Source organism: Pieris napi, chromosome 6 (assembly GCF_905475465.1).
Source record: "Pieris napi chromosome 6, ilPieNapi1.2, whole genome shotgun sequence".
Lineage (NCBI taxonomy): Eukaryota > Metazoa > Arthropoda > Insecta > Lepidoptera > Pieridae > Pieris > Pieris napi.
Window position 1 is genome coordinate 4,579,811 of NC_062239.1, and position 15,261 is coordinate 4,595,071.

Sequence of the window (15,261 nt, forward strand, 5' to 3'; positions counted from 1 at the left end):
AAGTATAGATAATAATTGTAAATATTACCAGAACAACAACTTTCTGCGCATATCTCGCGTCATTTTCACATTAATATTGTTATGAATCCTCAATATTCGACTATTTATATTATACAAATACTTCTCCTTATTGTCATAGATTGGTTTGTTGGCATCAGCCATTTAATATCGACATTGAGAGTCTACTGTTTAAAGGCTTCTGCTTAGTTAGACCGCTCAATCGAACTGAGGGCCACACCAACCAGTTCCTGTATTTTAGCAACCAGCATTTGTAATTCCAGTTTCGTGACATTTCGTGTACTCGTTCCACGACCGAACCCGAATCGACCACAGAGTCGAACGGCAGTCATAGGAACGAGTGTCAAAGATTACTTTAATATTTATAGTCATTGATTTAATATTTAAAATTATGATAAATAACGTTTAATAATAATAATGACTATGGAGTCATTATTATTATCGACCATTGAATAGTCATTTCGAAATTAACCATTCCTATTAACGGTTTTACACTAATTTGACTTGACGTTATTCATTTAATATAATGACAATGGCATTAATTAAAAATAAACGTGATTTGAATAATAAATTTGTAAAATAATAATAAGTAATCACAAATTCATTACATTCGGCCGTCCGACTACGTGCGATCTCCCGACGCACGGTATTTAATCACGGAAAGGTTTTATAAATTCAAATAAGTACACTAACAAAATATTTTAGTTTCATGTGAACTAATTGTAACGTATCTATACATTTGGTTTTAATCAATTATTCATTACATTCGGCTATTATTTGGATTCAGATTGATTTTGTGATAGTTCATTGTCACTTTTGTTACTTTCGCTATCAGACGTACTACTGCTGCTAGCTACTGCTTCTAAATTATCATTATGTTCGGACACATTTATATTGATCCACGGCGAATCCTGTCTACAAACTCGGTGCAATCCGTTACTACTTTCCACTATTTGAGATGCCTCTTCTAACCTTTGTACCTACTGCAGAACGCGGCTTTTTATGTAAAATTCTAGTCCTCTTTGTCTGATTTTTTTGGAGTTTCTATTAGATTAGAATTATGAGTTGTAACAGAATTATTAAATCAAACGTCAATCAAACACGTCGGGTTGCCAGGGTAACAATAAATAAGGGTCGTTTCGTTATTTAACCAATACACATCGATTATTGGTCAAAGAGGTGTTTATGCCCTGTACAAGCTCTATTCACTGAATTACTATCACCTTGTTATAACGCATGTATAGTGATTTTTTATTAGTAAGACCGGATATTTATACGAACTTCTTGCCTCACTTCTGTACAGTTTGGATTAGACTCATTATTTATATCTAACATATTACTTAGGCTATCTTCCAATCTGGTTCCAAATAATGCTTCCGTAGCTGTCTTTTGAGTGGTGGAGTTAGTTGCATTATTAATTCCTCACTGAATTTTTCCTACACACACATGTCGCAGTTCCGTTCGTCCTCACCGTCAGAAAACTTTACAAGTGAGCTTAAGATCGTTTAATTATATCCTCCGGCTTGGCCGTTGGCTCTGAGACACACAACAACATTCAAAACATGTTTAATACCATGAGTATCGCAAAAAGATTTAAAAGCTGCTGAAGTGAAAGAGGTACCTCGATCTGATATAATTCGAGATGGTAAACCGAAGTCATAAAAATATTTAGCAATACCTTAACAGTTGTTTTAGTCTTTGTATCCTTAGCAGCTCTTACAAACAAATACTTGGTAAATCCGTCCACTATGGTGAGAATGTAAATATTGCCGTTCTTGCTTTTGACAAATAGACCCAAGTGGTCAATGTGAATGGTGTGGACCGGAATGCTTACCCTCTCTATCGGATACAACTGACCATTCATATGTCGAGACGCGTTATCCTTATGCCTTTTGCGTGCCTATAGGCACACTTAATGCAAGACTTATCATACTTTTTAACAATTCTACGTAACTTAGGAAACTAGAAAACAGATTGAATCTTCTCGGTAGTCTTTGATATTCCTAGATGACCTGCGTCATCGTGGTTAGATTTACACATTTGCCATCGAGCACTGCGAGGAATTACTAAACAGATCTTATCATCAACTCTCCTAAACACTCTAACTAAATAGTTCTTAACTAAATAGTTTCTCCTAATATCTTTAGCTTCTCTATCAGACTAAGGCTTAAGAATTTTATATATTCGGGATATCTCAGGATCTGACATTTGTAAAGTCAAGAGCCAATTATCAGTGTCGATACTATAGACTGTAACTGTAGAATTATCGATAACCTCGGGTGTTAATTTCGTGTCTAAAAACTAAAATTGAATTCATTTGTTAAAAGCCACCGCCTAGCTATTCAGGGTATTAAGTCGCGTTTCGTTAATGTAGTTCGAATAGCGTTACAGTCTGTTACAGTTTTGAACTCAATCCCCAAAAAATATACCCTAAATTTCTTTAACGAACATACAATTGCAAGGGTCTCGAGTTCATAAAAGTGCAAGTGACGCTCCTCCGGGGCGGTTTACTGGCTAAAGTAAGCTATTGGCTTAAGAGCACGCGACTCCGGCCGCTATAGCATCAATATCCCACCCACGCCTAAAGAACTTGCATCCGTATGCAACTCAGTTTCAAAATTAGGATTGTATATAGCTAAAATTGGTCGGCCAATTAATTTATCCTTTAAGGTAGTAAACGAACGAAATTCTTTATCTGTCCATTTAAAACATTTCCCTTCTTGAGAAAGTTGGTTAGAGGCCTAGCTGTTTCACCGAAACTTTTGATAAATTTTCTAAAATAGCCTGCTAGTCCCAAAAACTGACGGACTTCATGTACGTTCTGAGGAATAGGAAACTCTTTTACAGCTAGAATCTTACTTTCGTTAGGACGTATGCCTTCTGCAGAAATCTCATAGCCTAGATAGTCAAGGGTATTACTGAAGAATCGGCATTTAGATAATTTTAAAGTGAGCCCATTTTGCCGTAACAACTTCAAAGCATTCTCTAACCTCTCAAATCCCTCCTCCAGGGTAACCGATGGCACAAGAATGTCATCCAAATAAGCCAATGCTAACTCATCAAGTTTATTACCCAGAAATCACATCTAAAGATGTAAAGAATCTATTGCCACTAAGGTTAGTTAATTGATCATTAATTAAGTGATCATCGATTATCGGCAACGGAAAACAATCCTTCCTCGTTTTGTTATTGAGAGCCCTATAATCAACGGATAAGCGCTGTTCTCCTGTTTTCTTCCTTACCAATAAAATAGGACTGGCATAATTCCTGAATTGGACTCTTGTATAATGTCATTTTGCAACAAGTAATTTATTATCTCCTTAACCCGACCTCTTTCCGAAAAGGATAATCTATATGGTCGGTAAACTACAGGTTTCTCATCCAATAAGTCTATTCTCATTTTAGTTGAGTTGTTACAACAATTTTCTCCTAGATTAAATGCAAAGCAGATAATTGAGTAAAAGTGAATGATCTACCTAATGCCTCTTTGTCAATTTGGGGACCAACATTTATGTCAGATATTAGTAGGGGCTCATATTCCGAATTATTTTTGGTTACTTTATTTACATAGGTACTATCTTTTTCAACAAAACAAGTTCCTTTAGCAATAGGGCATTTCTTGGATAATGTAAGATTTTGACAAGATAAATTTGTCATGGGCAAATAGCACTTTCCATCAACAACACTATAAACTCCCTGGTGCAAATAATGCACTTTCCTAGGCTCCATGAGGATAAAAATTACATTAAATAAGGTAAGTGCAAGAAGTGCAAAACTACATAAAATATACAATTACTTAGGCAAAGAATGGAACAAAACTAAGCAATCAAAACATTTTGTAGACAATGAAAGGGACAATAACATAAAGAAAAGTGCCTAATCAAATCTCAAAATATTGTTCAAGTACATAAGGAAAATATAATATTTGACAGTATAAACTGTGTTCAGATAATTTAATATGCCCCGTAGACTTAACCATGTTATTTCTAGCTTGTAAGTTGCACCATACCTGAGATGAACTTGATAAATGTCAATGTCTATTCTACCTAGTCCTGCTTCATTTCTAGGGATCCTTTATTCTGTTCAAATTAAATTGTTAAAGATGACTCTGGCCTGGACCAACTGCAAACATCTTAATAACACACTGCACAAGATATTTTATATCAGTCTGTGACATATCTGCATTTTATTTCATTTCATTTCATTTCATTTCTATTTCATTTCATTATAAGCTTTATTTAAGTTCATGATGTCACAAATAACTAACAGAATAAAATCTATCTTAATAAGCACATTCCTATTAAATGAGTGAATTCTTTAAAGTTCACCCAATTCTGAGAAAACATGGACACCAAAAACATTCTGATATCCACATTTAGAATCTACAATACAAGCATAGATAGAAGTAAACCAAATTCAGGAAATAACAAAATCTAAAATATTATAATGTTACTAAATTTTCTTATTTTTATTTTAAATAAATCCATGAATATTTATTTATGATTATATGAATATTACAATGGTTCACTTTAGTAACAAAAAATGAGTAACTCTTAATGTTCTCTTTTTTTTTTTTTTTTTTTTTTTTCTAGACACATGACCTCTAGGATACTCACATGACTCATGATAGGCATACATAGCCTCTGGTAGCTGAAGCACACTTGGCTTCCTATTGTGGGCACACATAACCCTCTAACGACCAAGCACACATGGCTCGCTAGGCATACATAGCCTCTAGTAGCTGAAGCACACTTGGCTTCCTATTGTGGGCACACATAACCCTCTAACGACCAAGCACACATGGCTCAGTAGGCATACATAGCCTCTAGTAGCTGAAGCACACTTGGCTTCCTATTGTGGGCACACATAACCCCCTATCGACCAAGCACACATGGCTCGGCAGGCATACATAGCCTCTAGCAGCTGAAGCACACTTGGCTTCCTAATGTAGGCACACATAACCTACTAAACACACATGGCTAATAGGCACACATCACCCATTAAGCGCACATGGCTCGATAGGCATACATAGCCTCTAGTAGCTGAAGCACGCTTGGCTTCCTATTGTAGGCACACATAACCTACTACGTACACATGGCTCGTTAGGCATACATAGCCTTTCAGTATGTAAAGCACACTTGGCTCTATAGGCGTACATAACTTCTAGTAGCCAAAGAAAACGTGGGGCGTTCGATTTCTATTTATTTATAGCAATAACATTAATAATCGTATAAAACACTTGTACGCACCTTAGATTGGGTCCTTATCCCACTTCTGAATTGTTATGAATCCTCAATATTCGACTATTTATATTATACAAATACTTCTCCTTATTGTCATAGATTGGTTTGTTGGCATCAGCCATTTAATATCGACATTGAGAGTCTACTGTTTAAAGGCTTCTGCTTAGTTAGACCGCTCAATCGAACTGAGGGCCACACCAACCAGTTCCTGTATTTTAGCAACCAGCATTTGTAATTCCAGTTTCGTGACATTTCGTGTACTCGTTCCACGACCGAACCCGAATCGACCACAGAGTCGAACGGCAGTCATAGGAACGAGTGTCAAAGATTACTTTAATATTTATAGTCATTGATTTAATATTTAAAATTATGATAAATAACGTTTAATAATAATAATGACTATGGAGTCATTATTATTATCGACCATTGAATAGTCATTTCGAAATTAACCATTCCTATTAACGGTTTTACACTAATTTGACTTGACGTTATTCATTTAATATAATGACAATGGCATTAATTAAAAATAAACGTGATTTGAATAATAAATTTGTAAAATAATAATAAGTAATCACAAATTCATTACAATATGATATTTCTATTCTTTCCCAAAATATGCCACCTACGCATGTCTACACTGCGTGCTACGCGTGCTACAACAACAGTCATACTACACACATGCGAAAGGATTTTTTTTTTAAATCTATAAACGTATCATTTTAAAGACGAGAATGTTTTATCTTAACAAGGTCAAATTGACGACGAAAAAAATGACTTACGTAGTTGCATAACATGTGTTTACGAAAATTTACCGTCGTTTTATCAGAAAAAATTAGTTTCCAATGGTGTGGTGGAAACGTAGATTAGAACAGTTTTTCTGTCCACCAGGACGTCGAATATATATATATATATATATGTTAACGTAAAATTGTAAACACCGTTAGATTGTAATCTATCTCGCGAGATTATAAACTGTCGAAAGATTGTGAACCTCAGCGTACTGCTTACAATTTAACGTATTATTATTCGGTAGATTGTACTACACTAAGTTAGTTATCATTCAAACTTCTTTGGTCAATTACAGATTAATTTTACTTCCCAACAATTTCATATAACTAAGCTAAGAAAATTGAAATATTTCGAAAATCGAGTTTTTAGTACGGGAGGTAGCAACGTTTTCGAGAAAGAATTTCAGGTCAGCTGATTTTGTGATATGTCTTCCTTCTTGCACTTCCGGTTAGAGTCTGGGCAATCTGGCTGGCGGTAGTGGTTGCGTTCATTAGTGCGCATCCTATCTGTCCAGGTAAAAATCCTGGATTTTAAAAGCATTTTAAGAAGCGTAATTTTTAATTTTTCGTTTTTAAATACGTCTACCTGACATACTTTTTTTATTGCCAGACATTTTTCACGTTGCTAACTATGTGCCAGACGCGATTTTAAGTTTTATTTTTATGAAAATTTCAAAGCATTTTAGAATGTCTGTAATTTTAATATTATGTTATTTAAATATAAGGAAAACTGAAAATGAATTTGCCAGACATTAATTCGGTTGTTAAGTCTTGAATTAAAATGATAAAGTTTTGCAGTATGATGAAGCATTGCATTTTAAGAAGCGTAATTTTTTATTTTTCCTTTTTAAATACGTCTACCTGACATACTTTTTTTATTGCCAGACATTTTTCACGTTGCTAACTATGTGCCAGACGCGATTTTAAGTTTTATTTTTATAAAAATTTCAAAGCATTTTAGAATGTCTGTAATTTTAATATTATGTTATTTAAATATAAGGAAAACTGAAAATGAATTTGCCAGACATTAATTCGGTTGTTAAGTCTTGAATTAAAATGATAAAGTTTTGCAGTATGATGAAGCATTGCATTTTAAGAAGCGTAATTTTTGATTTTTCCTTTTTAAATACGTCTACCTGACATACTTTTTTTATTGCCAGACATTTTTCACGTTGCTAACTATGTGCCAGACGCGATTTTAAGTTTTATTTTTATAAAAATTTCAAAGGATTTTAGAATGTCTGTAATTTTAATATTATGTTATTTAAATATAAGGAAAACTGAAAATGAATTTGCCAGACATTAATTCGGTGGTTAAGTCTTGAATTAAAATGATAAAGTTTTGCAGTATGATGAAGCATTGCATTTTAAGAAGCGTAATTTTTGATTTTTCCTTTTTAAATACGTCTACCTGACATACTTTTTTTATTGCCAGACATTTTTCACGTTGCTAACTATGTGCCAGACGCGATTTTAAGTTTTATTTTTATAAAAATTTCAAAGCATTTTAGAATGTCTGTAATTTTAATATTATGTTATTTAAATATAAGGAAAACTGAAAATGAATTTGCCAGACATTAATTCGGTTGTTAAGTCTTGAATTAAAATGATAAAGTTTTGCAGTATGATGAAGCATTGCATTTTAAGAAGCGTAATTTTTGATTTTTCCTTTTTAAATACGTCTACCTGACATACTTTTTTTATTGCCAGACATTTTTCACGTTGCTAACTATGTGCCAGACGCGATTTTAAGTTTTATTTTTATAAAAATTTCAAAGGATTTTAGAATGTCTGTAATTTTAATATTATGTTATTTAAATATAAGGAAAACTGAAAATGAATTTGCCAGACATTAATTCGGTGGTTAAGTCTTGAATTAAAATGATAAAGTTTTGCAGTATGATGAAGCATTGCATTTTAAGAAGCGTAATTTTTGATTTTTCCTTTTTAAATACGTCTACCTGACATACTTTTTTTATTGCCAGACATTTTTCACGTTGCTAACTATGTGCCAGACGCGATTTTAAGTTTTATTTTTATGAAAATTTCAAAGCATTTTAGAATGTCTGTAATTTTAATATTATGTTATTTAAATATAAGGAAAATTGAAAATGAATTTGCCAGACATTAATTCGGTTGTTAAGTCTTGAATTAAAATGATAAAGTTTTGCAGTATGATGAAGCATTGCATTTTAAGAAGCGTAATTTTTGATTTTTCCTTTTTAAATACGTCTACCTGACATACTTTTTTTATTGCCAGACATTTTTCACGTTGCTAACTATGTGCCAGACGCGATTTTAAGTTTTATTTTTATAAAAATTTCAAAGGATTTTAGAATGTCTGTAATTTTAATATTATGTTATTTAAATATAAGGAAAACTGAAAATGAATTTGCCAGACATTAATTCGGTGGTTAAGTCTTGAATTAAAATGATAAAGTTTTGCAGTATGATGAAGCATTGCATTTTAAGAAGCGTAATTTTTGATTTTTCCTTTTTAAATACGTCTACCTGACATACTTTTTTTATTGCCAGACATTTTTCACGTTGCTAACTATGTGCCAGACGCGATTTTAAGTTTTATTTTTATGAAAATTTCAAAGCATTTTAGAATGTCTGTAATTTTAATATTATGTTATTTAAATATAAGGAAAATTGAAAATGAATTTGCCAGACATTAATTCGGTTGTTAAGTCTTGAATTAAAATGATAAAGTTTTGCAGTATGATGAAGCATTGCATTTTAAGAAGCGTAATTTTTGATTTTTCCTTTTTAAATACGTCTACCTGACATACTTTTTTTATTGCCAGACATTTTTCACGTTGCTAACTATGTGCCAGACGCGATTTTAAGTTTTATTTTTATAAAAATTTCAAAGGATTTTAGAATGTCTGTAATTTTAATATTATGTTATTTAAATATAAGGAAAACTGAAAATGAATTTGCCAGACATTAATTCGGTTGTTAAGTCTTGAATTAAAATGATAAATTATTGCAGTATGATGAAGCATTGCATTTTAAGAAGCGTAATTTTTGATTTTTCCTTTTTAAATACGTCTACCTGACATACTTTTTTTATTGCCAGACATTTTTCACGTTGCATGAATTATTCATAACTTACATTTAGAAATTAAGACAATTTAAATAAAGTGTTGATTATTAATTTTAATCTAATTTTATATTCCTTTTTATGCTCGTACTACAAGCATTATACTGCAATATTTTTTCATTTTAATTCAAGGCTTAGCAATCGAATTAATGTCTGGCAAATTCATTTTCAGTTTTTATTATATTTAAATAACATAATATTAAAATTACAGACATTCTAAAATGCTTTGAAATTTTTATAAAAATAAAACTTAAAATCGCGTCTGGCACATAGTTAGCAACGTGAAAAATGTCTGGCAATAAAAAAAGTATGTCAGGTAGACGTAATTTAAAAGGAAAAATCAAAAATTACGCTTCTTAAAATGCAATGCTTCATCATACTGCAATACTTTATCATTTTAATTCAAGACTTAACAATCGAATTAATGTCTGGCAAATTCATTTTCAGTTTTTATTATATTTAAATAACATAATATTAAAATTACAGACATTCTAAAATGCTTTGAAATTTTTATATAAATAAAACTTAAAATCGCGTCTGGCACATAGTTAGCAACGTGAAAAATGTCTGGCAATAAAAAAAGTATGTCAGGTAGACGTAATTTAAAAGGAAAAATCAAAAATTACGCTTCTTAAAATGCAATGCTTCATCATACTGCAATACTTTATCATTTTAATTCAAGACTTAACAATCGAATTAATGTCTGGCAAATTCATTTTCAGTTTTTCTTATATTTAAATAACATAATATTAAAATTACAGACATTCTAAAATGCTTTGAAATTTTTATAAAAATAAAACTTAAAATCGCGTCTGGCACATAGTTAGCAACGTGAAAAATGTCTGGCAATAAAAAAAGTATGTCAGGTAGACGTATTTAAAAAGGAAAAATCAAAAATTACGCTTCTTAAAATGCAATGCTTCATCATACTGCAAAACTTTATCATTTTAATTCAAGACTTAACAACCGAATTAATGTCTGGCAAATTCATTTTCAATTTTCCTTATATTTAAATAACATAATATTAAAATTACAGACATTCTAAAATGCTTTGAAATTTTCATAAAAATAAAACTTAAAATCGCGTCTGGCACATAGTTAGCAACGTGAAAAATGTCTAGCAATAAAAAAAGTATGTCAGGTAGACGTATTTAAAAATGAAAAATTAAAAATTACGCTTCTTAAAATGCTTTTAAAATCCAGGATTTTTACCTGGACAGATAGGATGCGCACTAATGAACGCAACCACTACCGCCAGCCAGATTGCCCAGACTCTAACCGAAAGTGCAAGAAGGAAGACATATCACAAAATCAGCTGACCTAAAATTCTTTTTTTTCAAACGTTGCTACCTCCCGTACTATTTTAACAGATGTTGACGTTTAGAGGTTCTAGGAAGCCTCTTTTGTTTTTATTAGCGGGAAAATTTTTTATAAAAGTAAAACAGAAATAAAAAAATGAAGGAACGGAACCATCTAGGAAAAATTTCGCATCGAATGGTGGTAGTTTCATGTCGATACGATCAGTGGTTTAAGCGTGAAAGAGCCTCAAACGAACACCATTTTCTTTTTATATATATAGATGAAATGATTATTATAATATTGCGCGTCATTTGCGCAAATAAACTTACAGTCTATGTAAAAGTTTTATTTTAAAAGCTACTCACTGCCCCGGATATACAGTAGACGGAACTCGTAGGTGCCTGCGTGGACGGTCGGCGTCGCTGCCGTCGCTGGCTTCTTCAAGCCCGTGCGAACTGCTCGACCCACCTGCCGACCTTTTAAAATAAAACCATAATTAAGTTATACTGCTGATCCGCACATGGCAATGAAGTTTTATACCAAAAATAAGTGCAGCAATTTCTAAAGAGACTGTCTAATGAAGTTGAACTAAAAGAACATACTTTTGCACCTGTGAAGCAAATATAGGCCATCGTAAGATATACATATGTATACTGGTATTGTAAATAAACATGAATACAGGACAGAGCCAATCAGATAACTTTAATATACGTTATAACAGTATAAAATCTATTGGCGTAGACATATTATTAGAAAACGTCTCCCACAGATAGAATTTTAAATTAAAGCAAACACTCCTACATATAAAGGGTATTTCAACAAGAAGTTTGTTTTTCAATTGTGGCAACACCGAGAACGTGATAGTTTTGACATTTAGTTTTTGGCGGTATTCGTAGCAGGTGCTTTGGCAATTATTACAATGAATTCAATTTCGCTCGAAAATCGCATTAAAATAATTCAAATCCACTATAAAAATGGTGGTTCTGTTAAAGTTACATTTCGTAAAATTCGTGATATTTTCGGCCAGCATAATCGTCCTTCTGAGACCGCTGTTAAGAATTTGGTCGCGAAATTTGAGTCGACAGGCTCGGTACAAAATGTGCCAACACCAACACGTGTTCGACCGGGTCGTTCAACAGAAAACATCGCCGCCGTGAGCCACAGTGTTGAAGAAGATCAAAATTTGTCAATTTCACGACGTTCTCAACAATTGGGGTTATCCAAAAGCACAACATGGCGAATTTTGCGAAAGGATTTGGCTTTGAAGCCTTACAAGATTGAACTGGTGCAGGAATTAAAGCTGATCGACCATTCAAATCGCCGCAGATTCGCTCAGTTCATTCAGGAACAACCTGCTGGTTTTTCTGAAAAAAACATTTTTTCAGACGAAGCCCATTTTCATTTGTCAGGGTACGTCAACAAGCAAAATTGTCGCATTTGGGCTTCTGAAAATCCTAAAGCAATTATTGTGAAGCAATTATTGGGCTTTGCATACTCAACGTGTTACTGTGTGGTGCACTATGTGGTCTGGAGGCGTGATTGGGCCGTTTTTTTTCGAAGATGAGGCTGGAAATGCGGTAACAGTCAATGGATCACGGTATCGCGAGATGTTAACCACTAAATTTTGGCCTATTATTGATGACATGGATATCACTGAAATGTGGTTTCAACAGGACGGTGCCACATGTCACACAGCCAATGAAACGATCAATTTATTGCAAACCAAATTTCCCGAGCGCATAATTTCGCGAAATTCAGCTGTTAAGTGGCCAGCCAGATCGTGTGATGTAACACCACTGGATTATTTTTTGTGGGGCTATGTTAAAGACAGAGTCTATACGGAGCCAATCGAATCGATTGCAGCCTTAAAACTCAAAATCCGTGATGTCATTAACGAAATAGACCCTCCATTTTGCCAAAAAGTGATTAAAAATTTTGATGAAAGAATCAACATCTGTCAGCGTGGTCGTGGTGGACATTTGCCAGATATCATTTTTCATTCATAATTGCCAAACTTTTCTCTTTGTAATACAATAAAAATTTTATTCATTTTCCTCTAAATTCTTTGTTTTAGAAAACAAAGTTCTTGTTGAAAAACCCTTTATATACATCATTTCATGCTATGTGTAAAATTTAGATCAGCTGTAATTGAATTTCGCTGTAAATATTTGATACCTTTTATAAAGAAAGTATGTTCTGAAGTCATTGCAAAAAATTGCGTCAATATTGACGAAAATACGACTTCAAATTGTGTTCTATAATCTATTACCTTAACTGTATTATAAAAACACCGAAACACACATAGACATTTAGCACGTATACAAATAAACAAAAGATACAGCAATTTGCTCAAGCTTAGGTACAATATTTGCTACACATATCTTACCTCTGCTTACTAAAGACATGATTAGTTTAAATTGCAAGGAAATATTAAGCCAATAAGCAGTAACTTGGAAGGAAAAATAAGGTAATGTAAATAATTTTGTGCTTGCTTGTACCTTGGCATTATAAGCTTTCAAGCTGCAAGCAGGTTAATTCTGGAATTCTAGATGATATATGGAGGACCTCGCCATGCTGTTACCTAAAAATAATGTATGCGATCTAAGCTATGCAATGTTTGATACACGAGTGATTAAAATCGTTCGCATTTTTGTGGCTGCGTTAGAAGGTCTAATCAAGGTTGTTATAATTAGTTTTAATCTCAAATTTATAAGTTGATTTAAACAATTTTTAAATTTAATTAAGTCTGACCACATTTGTATGTATAAAGAGTTTCCTTACAATTTAACGTATCAATATAAACAGATATAATCCTTATATACATAATAATTATGTATTTTGGGTATATTATATATATGTAAATATAATATCGTTAATTATTAATTTACAGCGAGGGAAAGCTGTATTAAAGGTACACTGCCGCAGGGATCAAACTTTTAAAATGTATTTTAGTTTTCTTTTATTTAATTATTATTATTACTACGTTAAGAATATTGTAAATACTCTTTATTTGTGGGTAGAAGATATTATTAATATCTCGGATGGGCGGACGTTATCAATAATTAAATGACGCTATTGGTTTGTTTAAATAAACTTACCGAAATATTCTCTTCAAGCGACTAATGACGTGATATTTTATATACACTTTTACAGCACGAAATTTAATGATTTAAACTGTTTATCGCCACTGAGTATTAAAATTTTTCATTTCATATGATTTTGTTTTAATTATAAATAACATTCAACTGGTATAGGGGTACTCCAATCGAAGGTGCGAAGTAAATTGGAGTCTGCTATTACGCACCGGCACCCCTACAAGTTTATAGGATTATTACCAATATAGACGCTATTCTAACACTGCAAAATATAAATTTTAAGAAGGTTTTATTATGATATTCTTGCGTCTATCGTGTAACAAAGGGATTATACGCCTACGTTTATTTCGAAACTTGTAATATGCATTTATGTTTTCTTCGTGACATTGAATTTCGAACTAAAAGAAGGAACTTTGGTTTGCCTAAATTATGTAATTAAATTTAATATACGATCGTGTTATTACAGCAATACGCGCACATTTTCTAATAATATTTTTATAACTTAAAAATCATATTATTTACTATCACCCAAAAGAGATAAACGTTTATAAACACTTATTTATTAATATTCCACATTACTGTTTTAAAATACGATTTATTATATATTTTTATTCACAATACACGCACCACACTGTACCAATCCCTAACAAATCGTGGCCGTCATCTGGGCGTAGAGGATGCATTATATAATACCTCTAACCCCGATATATTTAAAAACTATATTGGAATAAATACTTTCAAATCCTAGAGATACATGCGCAGTGGTGCATTGCGCATATTATTGATTGGAATCATATGTACAATTTGGAAATGGCGGCAAGTCAAGTTTTATTTGAATTTTATGTTGCCACTTAAGTTTAATTTCTTAAACGTTAGTAATGTTAAGTAAGCAAAAGTCACTTCACCCAAACTTAAAAGTAAAAAATAAAAATAATATGTTTTTAAAACTTGCATGCCAAATACATCATTAAGTAACATAAACTTACGTAAAAGATAGAGATGGTACACACTGAAAAGATCTGCTATGAATTAACGAACTCCGTTGGCTTAGTTCAGGAAAATCTATGTAGCCGATATCTAAAAAAAATTACACGTTAAGGTGACAATCTCCTTCTTCAGCATTTTTCGGTCACAAAACCCCCCTAATTAAGTAAACCACTGAATACGTTATACTTCTGGCATAACTTAATATGAAAAGTGAGGAAATTTCCGGCCGTCAACCATCAATAACCTAAGAAAGTAAAATGTTTATTGCAATAATTAACACTAATTTCGAAACGCACAAAACAAAAGACCTTCGTCCCTACGTGATTAAACAAACTGGAACATTAAAATAATCAAAGAAAATTTAGTTATCGGCACCAACTTGCCAAGAGTTGAGGTAAGGGAAAATGCTTTTATTATAAAAGTCAAAAATCATTTAATCCTATAGGTAGACACAATAACACAATGTAGACTTATGAACGTCAAAAAAGAAATGTATATGAAATGCTACATGAACTTTACATTTAGTGTCAGTTCTCAAACCAAGAGCGTAGAACGGAAGAGAAGAACTGGCAATAAACTCTCCGCCACTCTTTTTAATCGCCATGTTTTTTTTTACACAACGTTTGTAAGGAGCTGCAACCAATACTCCATAAGACCTTAATACCAGGAGATAGGTATATCACCAGGTACCTATACCTAAATGCTGCTTACTTCTTTTTGTA

The 15,261-nt window shown here is 32.5% G+C and overlaps 1 protein-coding gene across 1 annotated transcript in view; it reads right to left on the reverse strand.

Annotated features, from left to right (window-relative positions):
- The window catches only part of LOC125050099 (uncharacterized membrane protein C20F10.07-like), a 63,804-nt gene that overhangs the window by 47,260 nt on the left and 1,283 nt on the right, over positions 1-15,261 (reverse strand). The window contains exons 3-4 of the mRNA XM_047649701.1: positions 14,539-14,629; positions 10,823-10,933 (exon numbers count right to left, since the gene is read on the reverse strand). Coding sequence (XP_047505657.1) covers positions 10,823-10,933; positions 14,539-14,629 — 202 coding nt within the window. The remainder of the gene's footprint in view (positions 1-10,822; positions 10,934-14,538; positions 14,630-15,261) is intronic.